The 19,885-nt window shown below is 39.9% G+C and overlaps 1 protein-coding gene across 1 annotated transcript in view; it reads left to right on the plus strand.

Moving 5' to 3' along the window:
- Nucleotides 1–19,885, plus strand: part of LOC110461434 — a 31,631-nt gene extending 11,746 nt beyond the window's left edge. Inside the window, exons 2-9 of the mRNA XM_021514879.1 lie at nt 1,605–1,692; nt 3,255–3,469; nt 7,161–7,288; nt 7,481–7,662; nt 10,178–10,276; nt 15,764–15,915; nt 16,545–17,602; nt 17,878–19,885. Coding sequence (XP_021370554.1) covers nt 1,605–1,692; nt 3,255–3,469; nt 7,161–7,288; nt 7,481–7,662; nt 10,178–10,276; nt 15,764–15,915; nt 16,545–17,602; nt 17,878–18,183 — 2,228 coding nt within the window. The 3' untranslated portion in view covers nt 18,184–19,885. The remainder of the gene's footprint in view (nt 1–1,604; nt 1,693–3,254; nt 3,470–7,160; nt 7,289–7,480; nt 7,663–10,177; nt 10,277–15,763; nt 15,916–16,544; nt 17,603–17,877) is intronic.

The raw sequence follows: 19,885 nt of genomic DNA on the forward strand, positions 1-19,885 counted from the left end.
GTTTAACTTGATAACATGTCGACAGAACAGGTGAAAGTAGGCCCGCTCACTGTATGGTTTAACTTGATAACATGTCGGCAGAACTGAAAAAAGTAGGCCCGCTCACTGTATGGTTTAATTTGATAACATGTCGGCAGAACAGATGCTAGTAGGCCCGCTCACTGTATGGGTTAAATTGATAACATGTCGGCAGAACTGAGGAAAGTAGGCCCGCTCACTGTATTGTTTAAATTGATAACATGTCGGCAGAACAGGTGAAAGTAGGCCCGCTCACTGTATTGTTTAACTTGATAACATTTATTGTTGTTTACCTGTTGTTATATGCCATATTGATATCTGTGTAACTATCAGAGTTCTATAAAATGGGTGAAACGTGTTTATTTGAAAGACGATAGGTGGAAAGTTTATTTCGTAATAAAGGACAAAGAGCACAGGAAAAATGTTCCATGATTCATTTATGTATACGTTTAAGGCATTGCAATAGCATTGTTCTGAAAGTTGAATGACATTTACTAAAGTGGAAAGACATTTGTTAAAGTAAAAGTTAAGATTTATAATTCGTGTTTGTGTAAGATCTCGATAACAAATAAGTTGCCAGAATGAATGTTTACAATCTATGAAATGAAGAGCACTCCATACAAAGTGTTGTCCATACAAGTGAATTATGAATCACTTGAAACATAACAACAATAGACCCTGGCTGAGGACAACGCGAACAAGCACGTAGTGATAATGTGTGTCAAGAATAGACCTTGTGTTAAATGTTTAGCTAGCGTAGTTTTAAATGCTGCAATAAAACCGTTTAGATGATGTTTGTTACTTGTAATCAATATTAGTCACACCGGTACTTCAGATAAACGTTAGTTGTACATGTGGTACCATGATTTCTTTATACCATGTTAAACGTATGAATTAGTGATAAAAGTTTCTTTCATCTGCCGTGTCGATATATAATACTGTCACAATTTAATTTTCACAATGTTGTCACACGTGAATGTTTGAATACCCTCACACCCAAACTTAAACAATGTTGTCACACGTGAATGTTTGAATACCCTCACACCCAAACTTAAACAATGTTGTCACACGTGAATGTTTGAATACCCTCACACCCAAACTTAAACAATGTTGTCACACGTGAATGTTTGAATACCCTCACACCCAAACTTAAACAATGTTGTCACACGTGAATGTTTGAATACCCTCACACCCAAACTTAAACAATGTTGTCACACGTGAATGTTTGAATACCCTCACACCCAAACTTAAACAATGTTGTCACACGTGAATGTTTGAATACCCTCACACCCAAACTTAAACAATGTTGTCACACGTGAATGTTTGAATACCCTCACACCCAAACTTAAACAATGTTGTAACACGTGAATGTTTGAATACCCTCAAACCCAAACTTAAACAATGCTGTCACACGCAGATTCCTCCCAATTCGCTCAACACATGTTTTAAACTAAAAACCTATAACATAAATATACTTACAATGATTACATGATTAATATATTAGTGATTGCCATAATGATGTTTCTCAATTAAAGGTTACAACATGTATTGAAACATCTTAACGACGGTATTCTTTTGATTTTCAGCTATCCTAACTGACGTCATGAGGAACTGTGCGTACCAGAAGGCGAACCGTGACGACCTGATCATCACCCAAGGGGAGCTGGGCGACAGGTAACAGGTCACGTAGGACCGGGGACAAGGGGAGCTGGGCGACAGGTAACAGGGTCACCTAGGACCGGGGACAAGGGGAGCTGGGAGACAGGTAACAGGGTCACGTAGGACCGATGGCAAGGGGAGCTGGGGGCAGGGTACAGGGGCACGTAGGACCGGGGGCAAGGGAAGCTGGGCGACAGGTAACAGGATCACGTAGGACCGGAGGCAATGGGAGCTGGGCGACAGGTAACAGGGTCACGTAGGACCGGAGGCAATGGGAGCTTGGCGACAGGTAACAGGGTCACGTAGGACCGATGGCAAGGGGAGCTTGGCGACAGGCAACAGGGGCACGTAGGACCGGGGACAAGGGGAGCTGGGCGACAGGTAACAGGGTCACGTAGGACCGGGGGAAGGAGAGACTGGAAGAAACAAGGGTCATGTTAAAGGAGTCTTATGAACGGATATAGTAAAAGGGGTTAAATAACAGGGAACTTAGACCAGATTTGGAGAGACAGGTACTGTTTTGGGAAACTGGAGATTGTAGTGGATGATAGAGTTATGTTACAGGGAACTGTCACCAGATTTGGGAGACGGGTACTGTTTGAGAAACTTGAGACCATAGTGGATGATAGGGTCATGCTACAGGGAACTTTGGCCAGAAGTTGATAATATAATAGGGTCTTACCACAGGGGACCCCGGACCGGATGTGGAGGGACGAACCATGTAAGAGGGACTTTTAGGATAGCATGTTGATGCTAGTGGAGATTCGAGACCAGAAGGGGCGAAATGCCTTTTGTTAAATCGGAATTTGATCCGGGTGTGGAGAGAAGGTTCATGTTGGTCATTCAGATAGGAGAGGGTAGGTCGATCAATGGTAGCATACATACAAAATATGTACAGGAACGAATCGGTAGTCCTGAGCGATTAGAGAAAAGAGAACGATAAGTTATTCACTACCTATTTTCTTTTATTCACCAATGACAATAATCATACAGTTTGCTATACCTTTAACATCACAATTTATTATCCTCACATCGAATTCTCCCGTTTTAAGTCCAATGCCATTTTGAATTCCTATTTGTGAAAGGATAACAGCGATATTGACATTCTATGTAGACCATGAGATGTAACCCGTCGTCATTCTGAAAGGAAAACATAATTTGATGAAAAGGTATTGTTATTATATATACAGTAAGAAACATAATACCGTATAAAAGGTAAAATGAATGGGACTACTGCTGTGATTAACAATACAAAAACAAGATGAAACATTAACTTGGGAAAGAACAACATTTACCAAGAGCCGACCTATTCGTTATTGACAAAGCCATTGAGTGTGTCACTGTTCCATTGTCACTGTCTCTATCGCTAGCCTCGCCGTCACGTCCTCGGCCAGATTACCGTATTGAAACATTTCGTTAATCGATCAAAACCATTGTTCTACTGTAAGTATATGGTGTATACAAACACTGATTTAATACAGGTACACAGATCTATAGTAGACGGGGTCTACTTGAGGTTTACTGCCGCCGGACAAACATCATACTGTTCATTTAACACGGTGTTTTGTCTTCCACAGCTTTTACATCATGTTGACGGGGAAAACGTCAGTTTATATCACTCCCATCAAAGTTGACGACGAGCAACAATCAGCAACACCCGACATGCAGAAAAAGGGAAAAGACGACGAAAAGACAGATGACAACGATGACAGTTCACAAGAAGAGGAAGAGAATACAGATGAAAAGAAGCCCTTAGATCGATCGAAATTTGGAAAATTCATCATGCACTATGGTCAGTATTATTATGTTTATTAAGCCTGTTGTAGATCGTGATGATTTTCCTTTTGTTTGGTGTCTCCTTAGATCGTGTTTTATTCCTCCTTTTGTTTTGGTGTCTCCTTAGATCGTGTTTTGTTCCTCCTTTTGTTCAGTGTCTCCTTAGTTAGTGTTTTGTTCCTCCTTTTGTTTTGGTGTCTACTTAACTTAGTTCGTGTTTTGTTCCTCCTTTTGATTTGGTGTCTACTTAGTTCGTGAGTTGGTCCCCCTTTTGTTTGGTGTCTCCTTAGATCGTGTTTTGTTTTGTTCCTCCTTTTGTTTAGAGTCTCCTTAGTTCGTGTTTTGTTCCCCCTTTTGTTTTTGTGTCTACTTAGATTGTGTTTTGTTCCTGCTTTTTATTTGGTGTCTACTTAGATCGTGTTTTGTTCGTCCCTGTGTTTGGAGTCTCCTTAGTTCGTGTTTTGTTCCTCTTTTTGTTTTGGTGTCTCCTTAGATCGTGTTATGTTCCTCCTTTTGTTTAGTGTCTCCTTAGATCGTGTTTTGTTTTGTTCCTCCTTTTGTTTAGAGTCTCCTTAGTTCGTGTTTTGTTCGTCCTTTTGTTTGGTGTCTCCTTAGTTAGTGTTTTGTTCCTCCTTCTGTTTTGGTGTCTACTTAGTTCGTGTTTTGTTCCTTCTTTTGTTTTTGTGTCTACTTAGTTCGTGTTTTGTTCCTTCTTTTGTTTTTGTGTCTACTTAGTTCGTGTTTTGTTCGTCCCTGTGTTTGGTGTCTCCTTAGTTCGTGTTTTGTTCCTCCTTTTGTTTAGAGTCTCCTTAGTTCGTGTTTTGTTCCCCCTTTTGTTTTGGTGTGTACTTAGTTCGTGTTTTGTTCCCCCTTTTGTTTGGTGTCTACTTAGATCGTGCTGTTGTTCTTTTCTATTATTTTGTGTCTCCTCAGTTCTGTTTGTTGTCATTTCTCTTGTTTTCGTTGTCCTATCAGTTGTTGTTCCTCCTTTTGTTTTTGTGTCTACTTAGTTCGTGTTTTGTTCGTCCCTGTGTTTGGAGTCTCCTTAGTTCGTGTTTTGTTCCCTCTTTTGTTTTTGTGTCTACTTAGATTGTGTTTTGTTCCTGCTTTTTATTTGGTGTCTACTTAGATCGTGTTTTGTTCGTCCCTGTGTTTGGTGTCTCCTTAGTTCGTGTTTTATTCCTCCTTTTGTTTTTGTGTCTCCTTAGTTCGTGTTTTATTCCTCCTTTTGTTTGGTGTCTCCTTAGTTAGTGTTTTGTTCCTCCTTTTGTTTTAGTGTCTCCTTAGATCGTGTTTTGTTTTGTTCCTCCTTTTGTTTAGAGTCTCCTTAGTTCGTGTTTTGTTCGTCCTTTTGTTTGGTGTCTCCTTAGTTCGTGTTTTTTTCCTCCTTTTGTTTAGTGTCTCCTTAATTCGTGTTTTATTCCTCCTTTTGTTTAGTGTCTCCTTAATTCGTGTTTTATTCCTCCTTTTGTTTAGTGTCTCCTTAATTCGTGTTTTATTCCTCCTTTTGTTTTTGTGTCTCCTTAGTTCGTGTTTTGTTCGTCCTTTTGTTTGGTGTCTCCTTAGTTAGTGTTTTGTTCCTCCTTTCGTTTTGGTGTCTACTTAGTTCGTGTTTTGTTCGTCCCTGTGTTTGGTGTCTCCTTAGTTCGTGTTTTGTTCGTCCTTTTGTTTGGTGTCTCCTTAGTTCTTGTTTTGTTCCCCCTTTTGTTTTGGTGTGTACTTAGTTCGTGTTTTGTTCCCCCTTTTGTTTTGGTGTCTACTTAGATCGTGTTTTGTTCGTCCCTGTGTTTGGTGTCTCCTTAGTTCGTGTTTTGTTCGTCCTTTTGTTTGGTGTCTCCTTAGTTCGTGTTTTGTTCCTCCTTTTGTTTTGGTGTCTCCTTAGTTCGTGTTTTGTTCCCCCTTTTGTTTTGGTGTCTACTTAGATTGTGTTTTGTTCCTCCTTTTGTTTTGTGTCTCCTTAGATCGTGCTGTTGTTCTTTTCTATTATTTTGTGTCTCCTCAGTTCTGTTTGTTGCCATTTCTCTTGTTTTCGTTGTCCTATCAGTTGAGGTTATTGTTTTTGTTTTATTTTTGTACTTTTTCAGTTCTTGTTGTTCATATTGTTTGGCGTTTTTCACTTTATGTTGTTCACTCGCCTTTGTTTTGTGTCTATTCGGTTCTTGTTGTTCGTCTTCCTTTTGGTTTGGTGTCACCTTTGTTCCTGATGATGTCTACACTTTGGTTTTAGTGTCTTATGGGGTTTTGATGCTGTTTTCCTTTCATTGATGTTTCTCAGGTCCTGATATTGTGTAATAATTGTTTTGGTTTCTCCTCGGGTAATGAGGTAATTATGTTTTCTATTTGTATCTTTATGTATAAACAGGGTGCATTGTTGATGTGATATTTTATTTCCGATTCCACATTAGATACGGCTATAGTACCACCGTTTTATTGTTCAAATCAATATCGGTATTCAAAAGTCACCTATCCTTTACAAATTATTGTTAAAACAAACACGACCTACTTGACTATTTTTTGCACAGTTCGTTCTTGATCAGAAGAGAAGTCTCATCACTGACAATAAAGCAAGTGTTTAAGAAAAGGTTATCCGCTTTTGAAGGAGTGTTAGTTTGACGAATGTTACTTTGGTGTAGGTTTAATTTCTGTCGTGTAACACGGCTGACATCCACTTGTGATGGCCTCTATATCCTGGTCGATGTAACATTTACACGTACAATAAAGGCTGGTTGCATAACACAAACACAAACCATCGATCATTTGATTGTCGAGATTCAAAGCTTCACATTTGATAGTACTGGAACATGACAATGAAAACGGTGCTCTGTTCTTATGATATAAAGTCCATGTAAAAAGTTATTGTAGCTTTATTGTTGGTGATCTATAAAAAAATAAAAATCCCTTTAAAGGGAAAACAAATCTATCAAAGACGTATTTGACGTGAGATATTGTGAAATGTGGCAAGACTTTGAATACAAAAAACAGATGTTTAACTACACATATATATATATATATATATTATTTAAAACAAAACGATATGTTACAAATGAAGCATAGGCAGAACAGCCCATGAAGTAAGGCTTAGACTTTTCTTGCAATACAAATGAATAAAAGCGATGTGTATATATAGAAAGCTGACTGCCATACAGAGTAAAGGGTTTGGTAATATGGCCTAAATGAAGGGTTCCTTGTACGTAAGATATAGGTGTAGTACAGTTTATTCTCTCATTTCCCGGTGTGTAAGATAGAGCTGTCCAGTGTAAGAAAGGGGTGTAGGGAATGTCTATCTTACATCCGATTTCACGTGACGTGGCGTCACAATGGCTCAACAATGACGTGTCGTGCCCAAGGATGTAGTATATGGACATTTCACCATCGGGATTTTAAAATCTGGCAAAACCATCGGCAAAGCCTCGGGTTTTACCAAATTTGAAAACCCCTCGGATCAGCAAAAGGAAAATAAAAAAAATCTTTTGTGTGATTGAAGTCATCTATGAGATAATGTATTCAGCAGCAGAAAAGAGAAAAAATCGTTTTGATTAAAACCGTCACGTTAATGAAAAATTGTGGCAGACAAGTTATCATCGTACTGTGTAGGAAAAGGTGTTATCTTACGCAAGTTATAAAATAGATGAAATTATATAAAGCAGCATGTTTATAACTACAATACGGTTTTTCAAAACAAGTTTTACCTGTCATATTTAATACAGAGGGCAGTAACAGTTTCGGAGAGGTGGCCTTGATGAGTGAGGACTCTGTGAGAAACGCCACCATTATAGCAGACGAGGAAACCGATCTACTGGTTATTAGCCGAGAACTCTTCAACCGATCAGTCAAGGTAAGGTATTAATATGTCTCGGTAGATCAATATACACCTGTACATCTTGTGGATAGCACTTACGACAAGTCTGTTACATTAACTCGTCTTAGTTAATTGTACAGAGCAGTGGCGTCCTATAAAACAACGATACTTTACTCAATGATACAGAGGGTAAACAAATAGAATCGATTAACAATTATCTAATTGCAGGCAAAACAAGAAAAAGAATATGAAGAAAAGAAGGATTTCATCAACGAGAGTCCGTTCTTTCATAATTGGTCTCCAAAGTTCAAACGTCTTTTAGAAATGAGTATAAGGAAAGAGCATTATCCATTTGGCAGTACCATTGTTAGACAAGGGGATTCGGCCTGCGGACTGGTGTTCCTGCTGAGGTAAGTATCCCTTTGGTGGTACCATTGTAAGACAGGGGGAGTCGGCTTATGTACTTGTACTCCTGCTGGGGTAAGTATACTGGCACACTGCAATGACACAACTAAATGTAGGAATATGTACTAACTGACATTCTCTTCGTGCCATTTGGCGCATAGGGCAACCACACACTTTCTCCATCAAACCCTACCACACACCGACCACACACCGCGTAAGGCAACCACACACTTTCTCCATCAAACCCGACCCTTTGCGTTCAGTTCTACTGTTTTCCACGTGAACCCGATATGTTTCAGTTTTTTCTCAGCTGCTGCCTTTGGCCTTCCTCGTTTACTCCTTCCATCAGTTGTCCAGTAGATTTCCTCTCTAAAAGTGACATATTGCTCTTCCATCAGTTGTCCAGTAGATTTCCTCTCTAAAAGTGACATATTGCTCTTCCATCAGTTGTCCAGTAGATTTCCTCTCTAAAAGTGACATATTGCTCTTCCATCAGTTGTCCAGTAGATTTCCTCTCTAAAAGTGACATATTGCTCTTCCATCAGTTGTCCAGTAGATTTCCTCTCTAAAAGTGACATATTGCTCTTCCATCAGTTGTCCAGTAGATTTCCTCTCTAAAAGTGACATATTGCTCTTCCATCAGTTGTCCAGTAGATTTCCTCTCTAAAAGTGACATATTGCTCTTCCATCAGTTGTCCAGTAGATTTCCTCTCTAAAAGTGACATATTGCTCTTCCATCAGTTGTCCAGTAGATTTCCTCTCTAAAAGTGACATATTGCTCTTTCATTAGTGCATGTCAAATCACTGCACAGAAAAGGGTCGCAGCTGGTTGTCTGGTGGCCGCGGTTGCCAAGTGGTTAAGGCGTCTGACATTCTGCTACCACTAGCCATCCACCACTGGGTCGCGGGTTCGAGGCCTACGTGGGGCAGTCGCGAGGTACTGGCCGTAGGTCGATGGTTTTTCTCCGGGAACTCAGGCTTTACTCCACCACAAAAACCTGGCACGTCCTTAAATGACAATAGCTGTTAAAATGACGTAAAACAGAAACAAACAAAAGTATGATATCACAATTCGCCATAGCAGCATAACAGCGTGTTCCGTAGTTTCCAACATTGTGATCAATAGAAGAGGAAGGTAATCAGATTGTTTTTAACGATTCACAGTTTGGTTTTGTTGGAAATCTGCAAGGAATTCAATACTGAGTTTTTTATGATGGCACACACATGACGAGTTAAGTGGACTCTTGTTGTTATCTCCTCGCCTGTTCTTCCTGTCGTTTTTGTTGTTGTTAAAACGATCCTTAGACAGGATAATTTCTCATCGTTTGCCTGTATATTATCTTTGCTGGTAAATAATAGAATACTAAAGCACTTATATCCTCTTCCGATGTACAGTCGAAAGACCTTTCAAAACCCATGAAGTAAAGATACATGTCAGTTTGCCGTTCTATTTTCTGTACGATGATGTTACGGGATAACAACATGACAGAGCTCTTCTGAATCCTGCTTGCTCGTCCCGCAGTGTGTTTGTCAATCCTGCTTGCTAGTCCCGCAGTGTGTCTGTCAATCCTGCTCGCTCGTCCCGCAGTGTGTTTGACAATCCTGCTCGCTCGTCCCGCAGTGTTCGTCAATCCTGCTCGCTCATCCCGCAGTGTGTCTGTCAATCCTGCTTGCTCGTCCCGCAGTGTGTCTGTCAATCCTGCTCGCTCGTCCCGCAGTGTTCGTCAATCCTGCTCGCTCATCCCGCAGTGTGTCTGTCAAGCCTGCTCGCTCGTCCCGCAGTGTGTTTGTCAATCCTGCTTGCTGGTCCCGCAATGTGTTTGTTAATCCTGCTTGCTCGTCCCGCAGTGTGTCTGTCAATCCTGCTTGCTCATCCCGCAGTGTTTGTCAATCCTGCTCGCTCGTCCCGCAGTGTGTCTGTCAATCCTGCTTGCTCGTCCCGCAGTGTGTTTGCCAATCCTGCTCGCTCATCCCGCAGTGTGTTTGTCAATCCTGCATGCTAGTCCCGCAGTGTGTCTGTCAATCCTGCTCGCTCGTCCCGCAGTGTGTTCACCAATCCTGCTTGCTCATCACGCAGTGTGTTTGTCAATCCTGCTCGCTTGTCCCGCAGTGTTTGTCAATCCTGCTCGCTCGTCCCACAGTGTGTTTGTCAATCCTGCTCGCTCGTCCCGCAGTGTGTTTGTCAATCCTGCTTGCTCATCCCGCAGTGTGTCTGTCAATCCTGCTTGCTCATCCCGCAGTGTTTGTCAATCCTGCTCGCTCGTCCCGCAGTGTTTGTCAATCCTGCTCGCTCGTCCCGCAGTGTTTGTCAATCCTGCTCGCTCGTCCCGCAGTGTGTTTGTCAATCCTGCTTGCTCGTCCCGCAGTGTTTGTCAAAGTACACTCGATATGTTTGTATGAGCTGCAGTGTAAGATAATGTGATTATACTACTTTTGTTTATATTTAATGAAGTCCACCTGTCATATTCAATAATAAATAGAGGTATACATACAATTAACTCACGTGTTTTTTTACTACAGTGGTCAAGCAAAGGTTACCGTGAATCCGTCCCACCACAACGGCCAGTTCCCATTGTTGACGAAACAAGAAATAAATCCAATCGCCAAGGAAATAGGAAGGTGAGTTTCAATGGGTGGCTCGTCATAACAAACTAAATTTCAACAATAATGTTCTGAAGGAGCTCTTACTTAAATACACTATACACTGATTTTCAGCTTCAAATCATTCCATTTACCTAACATATCACAATATTGGTCAACTCACGATCAAACGTTTTGATAAACGTAAATTTCAAAATTACTAGCTTTCCTTTTCTCAGTAGTAACATACCAGTCATCCTCTTTTTGTGGAGCTGGAGTAGTAGACCACAGTTCATCTACTACCTCAGACTCTGTGGTTAAGTAATGAACCTCATCTACCACCCCATACTCTGTGGTTAAATAAGGAACTTCATCTACTACCCCAGACTATGTGGTTAAGTAAGAAACTTCATCTACTACCCCAGACTCTGTGGTTAAGTAAGGAACTTCATCTACTACCCCAGACTATGTGGTTAAGTATGGAACTTCATCTACTACCCACGACTCTGTGTTTACGTAATGAACTTCATCTACTACCCCAGACTCTGTGGTTAAGTAAGGAACTTCATCTACTAACCCAGACTCTGGGGTTAAGTAAGGAACTTCATCTACTTCCCCAGACTCTGTGGTTAAGTAAGGAACTTCATCTCCTACCCCAGACTATGTGGTTAAGTATGGAACTTCATCTACTGCCCCAGACTCTGTGGTTAAGTAAGAAACTTCATCTACTACCCCAGGCTCTGTGGTTAAGTAAGGAACTTCATCTTCTACCCCAGACTTTGTGGTTAGGTAATGAACTTCATCTACTACCTCAGACTCTGTGGTTAAGTAATGAACTTCATCTACTACCCCAGACTCTGTGGTTAAGTAAGAAACTTCATCTACTACCCCAGACTATGTGGTTAAGTATGGAACTTCATCTACTACCCCAGATTCTGTGGTTAAGTAAGGAACTTCATCTACTACCCCAGACTCTGGGGTTAAGTAAGGAACTTCATCTACTTCCCCAGACTCTGTGGTTAAGTAAGGAACTTCATCTACTACCCCAGACTCTGTGTTTAAGTAAGGAACTTCATCTACTACCCCAGACCCTGTGATTACGTAAGGAAGTTCATCTACTACCCCAGACTCTGTGGTAAAGTAATGAACAGCATTAACTACCCCAGACTCTGTGGTTAAGTAAGGAACTTCATCTACCACCCCAGACTCTGTGGTTACGTAAGGAACTTCATCTACCACCCCAGACTCTGTGGTTACGTAAGGAACTTCATATACTACATTAGACTCTGTGGTAACGTATTGAACCTCCTGGATACATGCATCGTGCTTAGCAATTAATACTCTAGTCAGATAGGGGTCAACCTAAGGCGTTTAAATCTAGGCAGTAGAATTTTGTTGTTGTCATTATGACCTAGTCTTTGATATTTCAGAGTTTATAATGATGACATGTTTTCACGGCGTCTAAGGTCGTTTCTTGGCGGCTGAGACTTCGTCCTTTTGTTATTGAGATTTGTTATTTCGGTGGTAATTTTGCCTGTGTGTTGCCGCTGCAGTATTTTCATCTTAGTGTATTGACTGAACTAAGATAGACTATGTCTTGGTGTGTTAGGTTGTGGTTACATTATCCCTGAGTGTTGCTACTGTAGTATACATTGTCATTGATCGTGTCGCAATTAGATATATGGTACAGTACTTATTCGTTGACGCTTCAGTATTTTTTGTATTTGTGCGTTGACGCCTCAGTATTCTGTATACATGTATTGTCCTTGTGCGTTGACGCTGCAGTATATATTGTCCTTGTGCGTTGACGCTTCTGTATATATTGTCCTTATTTGTTGACGCTTCAATATATATTGTCCTTGTGCGTTGACGCTTCTGTATATATTGTCCTTATTTGTTGACGCTTCAGTATATATTGTCCTTATTTGTTGACGCTTCAGTATATATTGTCCTTGTGCGTTGACGCTTCAGTATATATTGTCCTTGTGCGTTGACGCTTCAGTATATATTGTCTTTGTGCGTTGACGCTTCAGTATATATTGTCCTTGTACGTTGACGCTTCTGTATATATTGTCCTTATTTGTTGACGCTTCAATATATATTGTCCTTGTGCGTTGACGCTTCTGTATATATTGTCCTTATTTGTTGACGCTTCAGTATATATTGTCCTTATTTGTTGACGCTTCAGTATATATTGTCCTTGTGCGTTGACGCTTCAGTATATATTGTCCTTGTGCGTTGACGCTTCAGTATATATTGTCCTTGTGCGTTGACGCTTCTGTATATATTGTCCTTATTTGTTGACGCTTCAATATATATTGTCCTTGTGCGTTGACGCTTCTGTATATATTGTCCTTATTTGTTGACGCTTCAGTATATATTGTCCTTATTTGTTGACGCTTCAGTATATATTGTCCTTGTGCGTTGACGCTTCAGTATATATTGTCCTTGTGCGTTGACGCTTCAGTATATATTGTCCTTGTGCGTTGACGCTTCAGTATATATTGTCCTTATTTGTTGACGCTTCAATATATATTGTCCTTGTGCGTTGACGCTTCTGTATATATTGTCCTTATTTGTTGACGCTTCAGTATATATTGTCCTTATTTGTTGACGCTTCAGTATATATTGTCCTTGTGCGTTGACGCTTCAGTATATATTGTCCTTGTGCGTTGACGCTTCAGTATATATTGTCTTTGTGCGTTGACGCTTCAGTATATATTGTCCTTGTGCGTTGACGCTTCAGTATATATTGTCCTTATTCATTGACGCTTCAGTATATATTGTCCTTATTCGTTGTCGTATATTGCATTCTACATTTGCATATTATTCTTGTGTTGTGATGCTGTTCTGACGCTTTGATATACATGTGCCTTTCATTAATATTTTCTTAACGGTTTAATATGTAATACAATTTCAATGAGTACCTGATTGAAGCAATATATATTTCATTCGTTTATTTGGTTAATTATTGAACTCTCTCACTCATAAAGTTTTAAATTAGGTATTTACGTTACCCTGTTTTGTCTGCACGTTCCATGACTAGTATCTATTACATTGACATTTCTCTTTCTTCAAATATCTCTATTTTTTAATGTTAATAACGCCACTTTGATATTTCATATACAAATTATCGCTTCTTTAATCCAATACTTCACCCACCTCGTTTTGTTGATCGAGCTGTTCAATGGTACATGTATGTACTCCTAGAGCATACTTATAAATACAGATAAGAGCTTGTCAAACATTAAATCGTCGCTCAACTCTGTAAATCTTAATTAAGGACGAAGTTTGTGCGATATGAAGAAAAAATGGTAATATGGATGAATTGAAAATAGTTTCCTGAAGTGTCGTGTTACTAAGTAAGAACAGATGAAGAGTTACAGTTATCACAAGCCATGTGTTTATCACAAGCCATGTGTTTTGGTCAGTATTTTCTTATTTGTTAGCCATAGCATGTCATTAACATGGAGTTCATTGAACCAAAACAAAGTAAAATTGTTCCGTCGTTACTTTCCACGAACGAGGACATTTCTAACCGAGTAGCTCACAGTTATCTAAGTTCGGAATATGAGTGGTTCTCTGAAAGTAAACACGATACTTGGAAAGTAAACTACCGTAGCATCACAAACATAACAGAGGGTAGTGTGTGTATACAGGTATAAGCTGGTTGTCAAACACAGGTCATAGGTTACAGTGTATTGGCCTTTACCTTACACGGATTTCCTGATCTGTAATCACAACATTACTATAAAGCAATTAAAATATTTAATCAGTATTCTGTTTTAAGGGCATACGTACATTCAATAAAACACCAACAAAAGACGGTCACCAAATTGTATGTAAAAAGTATAGGTATTACAGATCACATATCAAGACACCTGTAAGTACCAATTAAAATGTATAATTATTGTCATGTTACTTAGAAACGTGGCGCGCGCTGCTGTTCCTACTTCATTACTTACTTGGGTACGGAGGAACATAAAAGAGAACGTACCGACTGGTTAAGTACATCACACCCTTGTCGTGTTTGTCTACACTTATACAAACATTCAAATTCTGATAAGAACCCTATTAATTGAAAATGGTGTTAATTTGAATCAGATGTGCTATTCGATCACACGGTTTCAAATAGCGACACTTGGAGTTTATCGACCATACATGTACACTGTAAGGTGCCGTGCTCGTTTACTTACTATTAGCGTGCTAATTTCTTCACAAATACCAAACATATACGATAAGTACATATCCTGCTGGTTTGCAAATACCCCGATATCAAGCGGAAGCCAGAGCACCACAGCTGTTCTGTGTTTCATATAATATATAAATGTAAGCCCTCTTATAGACGGGCTTCCGCTTAATTTCACCTATTCTTAGGAGTTCATTATACAAAGAAATGTAACGTTACAGCTAGTTTGGTAGTATCAAGGAATTTATGAATGACCCATTACCGATAATAGCATCTGTAACAGAAAATCTAAAAGACAGATGTTGGAATGATGAAAAACATGTCATTTTCCGACAAAGTACGAGCCCGAAATAAGCTAACAACTAACCCAAAAAGTGTCACTTGTCATTGTCGCCATATTGTGTGGTTCATTTGATTTTCTAGAAGACAATGATTGTGTCCGATTATATTGACTGTACGTTTGGAGGTGTAGGTAAATCATGTGATTCCTACACTGGAAGGTACATCCACCCTATAGAATGAGGACAACACGCGTCCCAGGTGATATAACAATCGATCGGGTGTCATTGTGATGCACAAAACTTAATGGGAGACATTGATTTACATATTGTACTATTATGTGACCTAGCAAGGAAACAAAATAATGCTTGAAATGTCCGTAATCAGAAAAATCAATCTCTAATGTGTGGGATCCATTTCTTCTACATTTTGTCACATTATTTTGCAAACTTCGTACTTGTCTCTTTTCTGAGTTTGTTTAGAACTTCAGATACATTTTTTATTACTACTGTCACAAACTGTATGTTTATAGATTCACATCCGGATTACCCCTGTGAACACCCGTGGGAACGAGGGAAAACAAACGTTGTTATTTTGGGTTGATCATCGATAGCTCTGTGTACATATTTGTAGTTTACTAAGGCAATGTCGTTTAGAATACATCCACACAACACTCATTCTTTAACGGAATACAAAATAAGTGTTCTAAGTTGAACTTTTGTAATTGATAAACTGGTACATATGGAGCTTGAAAAACAAAACACTTAACGACAATATAAGCAATAACAGGAAAGTGGCGATTCGTTTAACCTCATGGAAAGTATTTTGAAGATACTGCATCAATGTATTAAAGAATAGAAATTATTTCATTTTAGTAACAAATAACGTGCCTAGTTTCTCTTCAATGTATATGCAGGTCTGCAGTGTGAATATGCAAACCAGGCTAATTATAATCAAGTATGAACCCATTTTCATATGTATCAACAATTTGATATTCGTAAAGTATCGACTTCTTGCTATAACTCAATAACGCATTCTTTTATTTTCTCTTCTATTAGAAATTCATATAACAAAATCGTAAAGAAACTAGATCGGAACTTCACTCAGCATCACATACAGATACGCCGGAAGGAGGGGTACGCGGCGGCCGAGAAGAGGGTGATGAGCCGTACGGTGGAGCTGTGTTGTATCGAATCTAATGACGTCATAGGTAGGCGAGTCACATTATCGGTAAAAGTCTTGTCACAGAATCTTGTCTGACGCAATCCTAGGTACACGAGCAAGTCTTGTCACAGAATCTTGTCTGACGCAATCCCAGGTACACGAGCAAGTCTTGTCACAGAATCTTGTCTGACGCAATCCCAGGTACACGAGCAAGTCTTGTCACAGAATCTTGTCTGACGCAATCCTAGGTACCCGAGCAAGTCTTGTCACAGAATCTTGTCTGACGCAATCCCAGGTACACGAGCAAGTCTTGTCACAGAATCTTGTCTGACGCAATCCCAGGTACACGAGCAAGTCTTGTCACAGAATCTTGTCTGACGCAATCCTAGGTACACGAGCAAGTCTTGTCACAGAATCTTGTCTGACGAATCTTATCACAGTATCGAGTATAACCAACCGAAATCACCAGGAAAATAGTAACACTGTCGAGTGCAAGGAAGCCAGAGATAGCACCAACACGCATAACATCAGCGTCTACATATATTATAATATTGCGTATGTATTTTTCCATGATTCAAATCAGACAGTAATTTAGAGGCAACTATGTTACCAGCTTAAATTATTAAGCACAAATAACATCTACAATATTTATAAGAATACCTTGTCTACTTTTAGGCGACATTGAGATGGTGATGGAGCTAGAGAGGAGCACCTGTACGGTCAACTGTACCGAGAACACGACAGTGATGGTACTAGACACAAAGAACTACGACAGGTTGATAGCCAAGAAAAACATACACACCATCCGTAAACTGTGTAAGACCGCCCTACAGAAGGTTATGTGTAGAGCCAGCTCAGGAAAGGGATCTCAAGTACCACTGTTAGATATACTCCAGAAAAAGTTACAGGAAAAATTACCGTCTAAGGACGAGAACAATTGTAAAGCTAAAATAGATCGATCCAAATCAGTGGCCATGGAACAGCTGATTCAGTTCTTCCTAAAGGACAAAGCGCCCCTCATTGAACCGTGCGTGCCAAATTCCTTGTACTATCGGATAAAATCCGAAAAACGTGCAAAAATGATAGAGATAAATGAAATGAAACTGAAGGGACATGTCAGTAAGGTGGAAAATAGACTGTATGATTATCGACCTCGTAGAAAGGTGCCGCGAAGTATGAAACAGCTGAAAAGTATGAGAGCGGAGAACGATCTTCTCCGGACTACGCAATCGGCGTGGGATTACCCACAAGTATCCCATACCAGCTTGCGGCCCCGTACAGCACTCGGTATACATAGAGAATTTAGTCAGTCGCCCACCTCTAGACCACATACAGCCGGGATATTCCACCTTACCGAGTGTAACAATGCAGAAGAGGAAGCCGTGGGGTCACCAACAAGGGATGAACCAAACGGTGTCGTGTCGGATGTGCTGGAACAGATAGATCTGGTACAGAAGGAGAAAACGGAAGCACGGTCTAAAGTGATTTGTTCTGCTATGGCCGTCAGCGAAATTAATAAAACGAGCATGAGAAATGGGGGCAGTTCAACAAGTGCTTTGACAGCCATGGAACCCTTCGACGAGGATTATTTTGACTGGGAAACGAGCGAAAGAAATCTTTGTAATCTCGAAGACCGGATCAAACACTTCTGCTCCGACGGAGAGAACAAACCAGTCAAGGTTGCACCACAAGTTGCTCCTCTGAGGAGGTTCAGCATCCGCGACGAGAAAGAGGTAAGTACGTGATGTATGCACTTGTCGCATTGGTTTCCACTATTATCACGGTTAAGTATATGTATATACATAACCAGCGCGAAAAATATTGTTGGTTGTTGAAACAAAACGGTGCTATTTGAGACAACGTGACATGTGGCAGAGGAAGACAGAAATCACGAATCCTTCCATCAATGTTTTATTTAAGTTAAACTTCAAAAACGTACAACAGACACCATCTCATTGGCCTATTTAAATGAAACGCGTTATATTTCTATCTTCCTCACTCTTTACAGGACGATTCTTCATTTGATGTCAAGGTTCCTAAACCGGGAGGAACAGTGTTCATCAAGTCAAAGCCATGTCATCTCCCTCCAAACGCAAATATTCACCCTGACGGACACCAACACGTTCGGCGGTTCGTTGTAACACGTGACGAGGCATACGACTTTTCTTCAATGTTGTCAAGGCGACCAAAATCTGCACGTCCTACCCGTACCATCATTACCCCAACTTTCAGCAGCAGACGACCGAAAACTGCTACTGGCGGGAGGACATCTTATAGTCGAACGGGGTCCCTTGTACAGATGATTGCTTCGTAAATAGAACAAGAACAGTGTGTCACGGATAGGGCACATCGACTGTATCGGCCCACCGTTGATCATCGTGTACTGTCTGAATACTTCAGATAACGCTGGTTTTGCAATAACTCTGCATCACATAGACCCATTTTTATTGTACAAACCTAATTCTTGGGATTTAACTATGTAAAAGGAGAACAGTGATCAGTCGTGTTTAATACTGTAAAGGGAGACCAGTCGTGTTTAATAATGTAAAGGAAGACCAGTCGTGTTTAATACTGTAAAGGGCGATCAGTCCTATTCAATACTGTAAAGGAAGATCAGTCGTGTTTAATACTGTAAAGGGAGATCAGTCGTGTTAAATACTCTAAAGGGCGATCAGTCGTGTTTAATACTGTAAAGGGAGACCAGTATTGTTCAATACTGTAAAGGAAGACCAGTCGTGTTTAATACTGTAAAGGGCGACCAGTCGTGTTTAATACTGTAAAGGGAGACCAATCGTGTTTAATACTGTAAAGGAAGACCAGTCGTGTTTAATACTGTAAAGGGCGATCAGTCCTATTCAATACTGTAAAGGAGGATCAGTCGTGTTTAATACTGTAAAGGGAGATCATTCGTGTTAAATACTCTAAAGGGCGATCAGTCGTGTTTAATACTGTAAAGGGAGACCAGTCGTGTTTAATACTGTAAAGGGAGACCAGTCGTGTTTAATAACGTAAAGAGAGATAAGCCGTGTTTAATAATGTAAAGTGAGACCAGTCGTGTTTAATACTGTAAAGTGACACCAGTCGTGTTTAATAATGTAAAGGGAGATAAGTCGTGTTTAATAATGTAAAGGGAGACCAGTCGTGTTTAATACTGTAAAGGGAGACCAGTCGTAGTTAATAATGTAAAGGAAGACCAGTCGTGTTTAATATATAAAGGGAGACCAGTTGTGTTTAATACTGTAAAGGGAGACCAGTCGTGTTTGATACTGTAAAGGGAGACCAGTTGTGTTTAATACTGTAAAGTGACACCAGTCGTGTTTAATAATGTTAAGGGGATCAGTCGTGTTTAATACTGTAAAGGGAGACCAGTCGTGTTTAAAAGTGTAAAGGGACACCATTCGTGTTAAATACTGTAAAGGAAGATAAGTCGTGTTTAATACTGTAAAGGTACACCAGTCGTGTTTAATAATGTAAAGAGAGACCAGTCGTGTTTAATAGTGTAAAGGGACACCAGTCGTGTTTAATAATGTAAAGGGAGACCAGTCGTGTTTAATAATGTAAAGGGAGATAAGTCGTGTTTAATAATGTAAAGGGAGACCAGTTGTGTTTAATACTGTAAAGGGAGACCAGTCGTATTTAATAATGTAAAGGAAGACCAGTCGTGTTTAATAATGTAAAGGGAGACCAGTTGTGTTAAATACTGTTAAGGAAGATAAGTCGTGTTTAATACTGTAAAGGGACACCAGTCGTGTTAAATACTGTAAAGGAAGATAAGTCGTGTTTAATACTGTAAAGCGACACCAGTCGTGTTAAATACTGTAAAGTGACACAAGTCGTGTTTAATACTGTAAAGGGAGACCAGTCGTGTTTAATACTGTAAAGTGACACCAGTCGTGTTTAATACTGTAAAGGGAGATAAGTCGTGTTTAATAATGTTCTCGCTTTTGTTTATTCCACAATTGACTACTAAATTCTAAACATTATGTACTGCTTCGTGTTCTATTTTGAACCTATAA

Source organism: Mizuhopecten yessoensis, unplaced genomic scaffold (genome assembly GCF_002113885.1).
Source record: "Mizuhopecten yessoensis strain PY_sf001 unplaced genomic scaffold, ASM211388v2 scaffold10621, whole genome shotgun sequence".
NCBI lineage: Eukaryota > Metazoa > Mollusca > Bivalvia > Pectinida > Pectinidae > Mizuhopecten > Mizuhopecten yessoensis.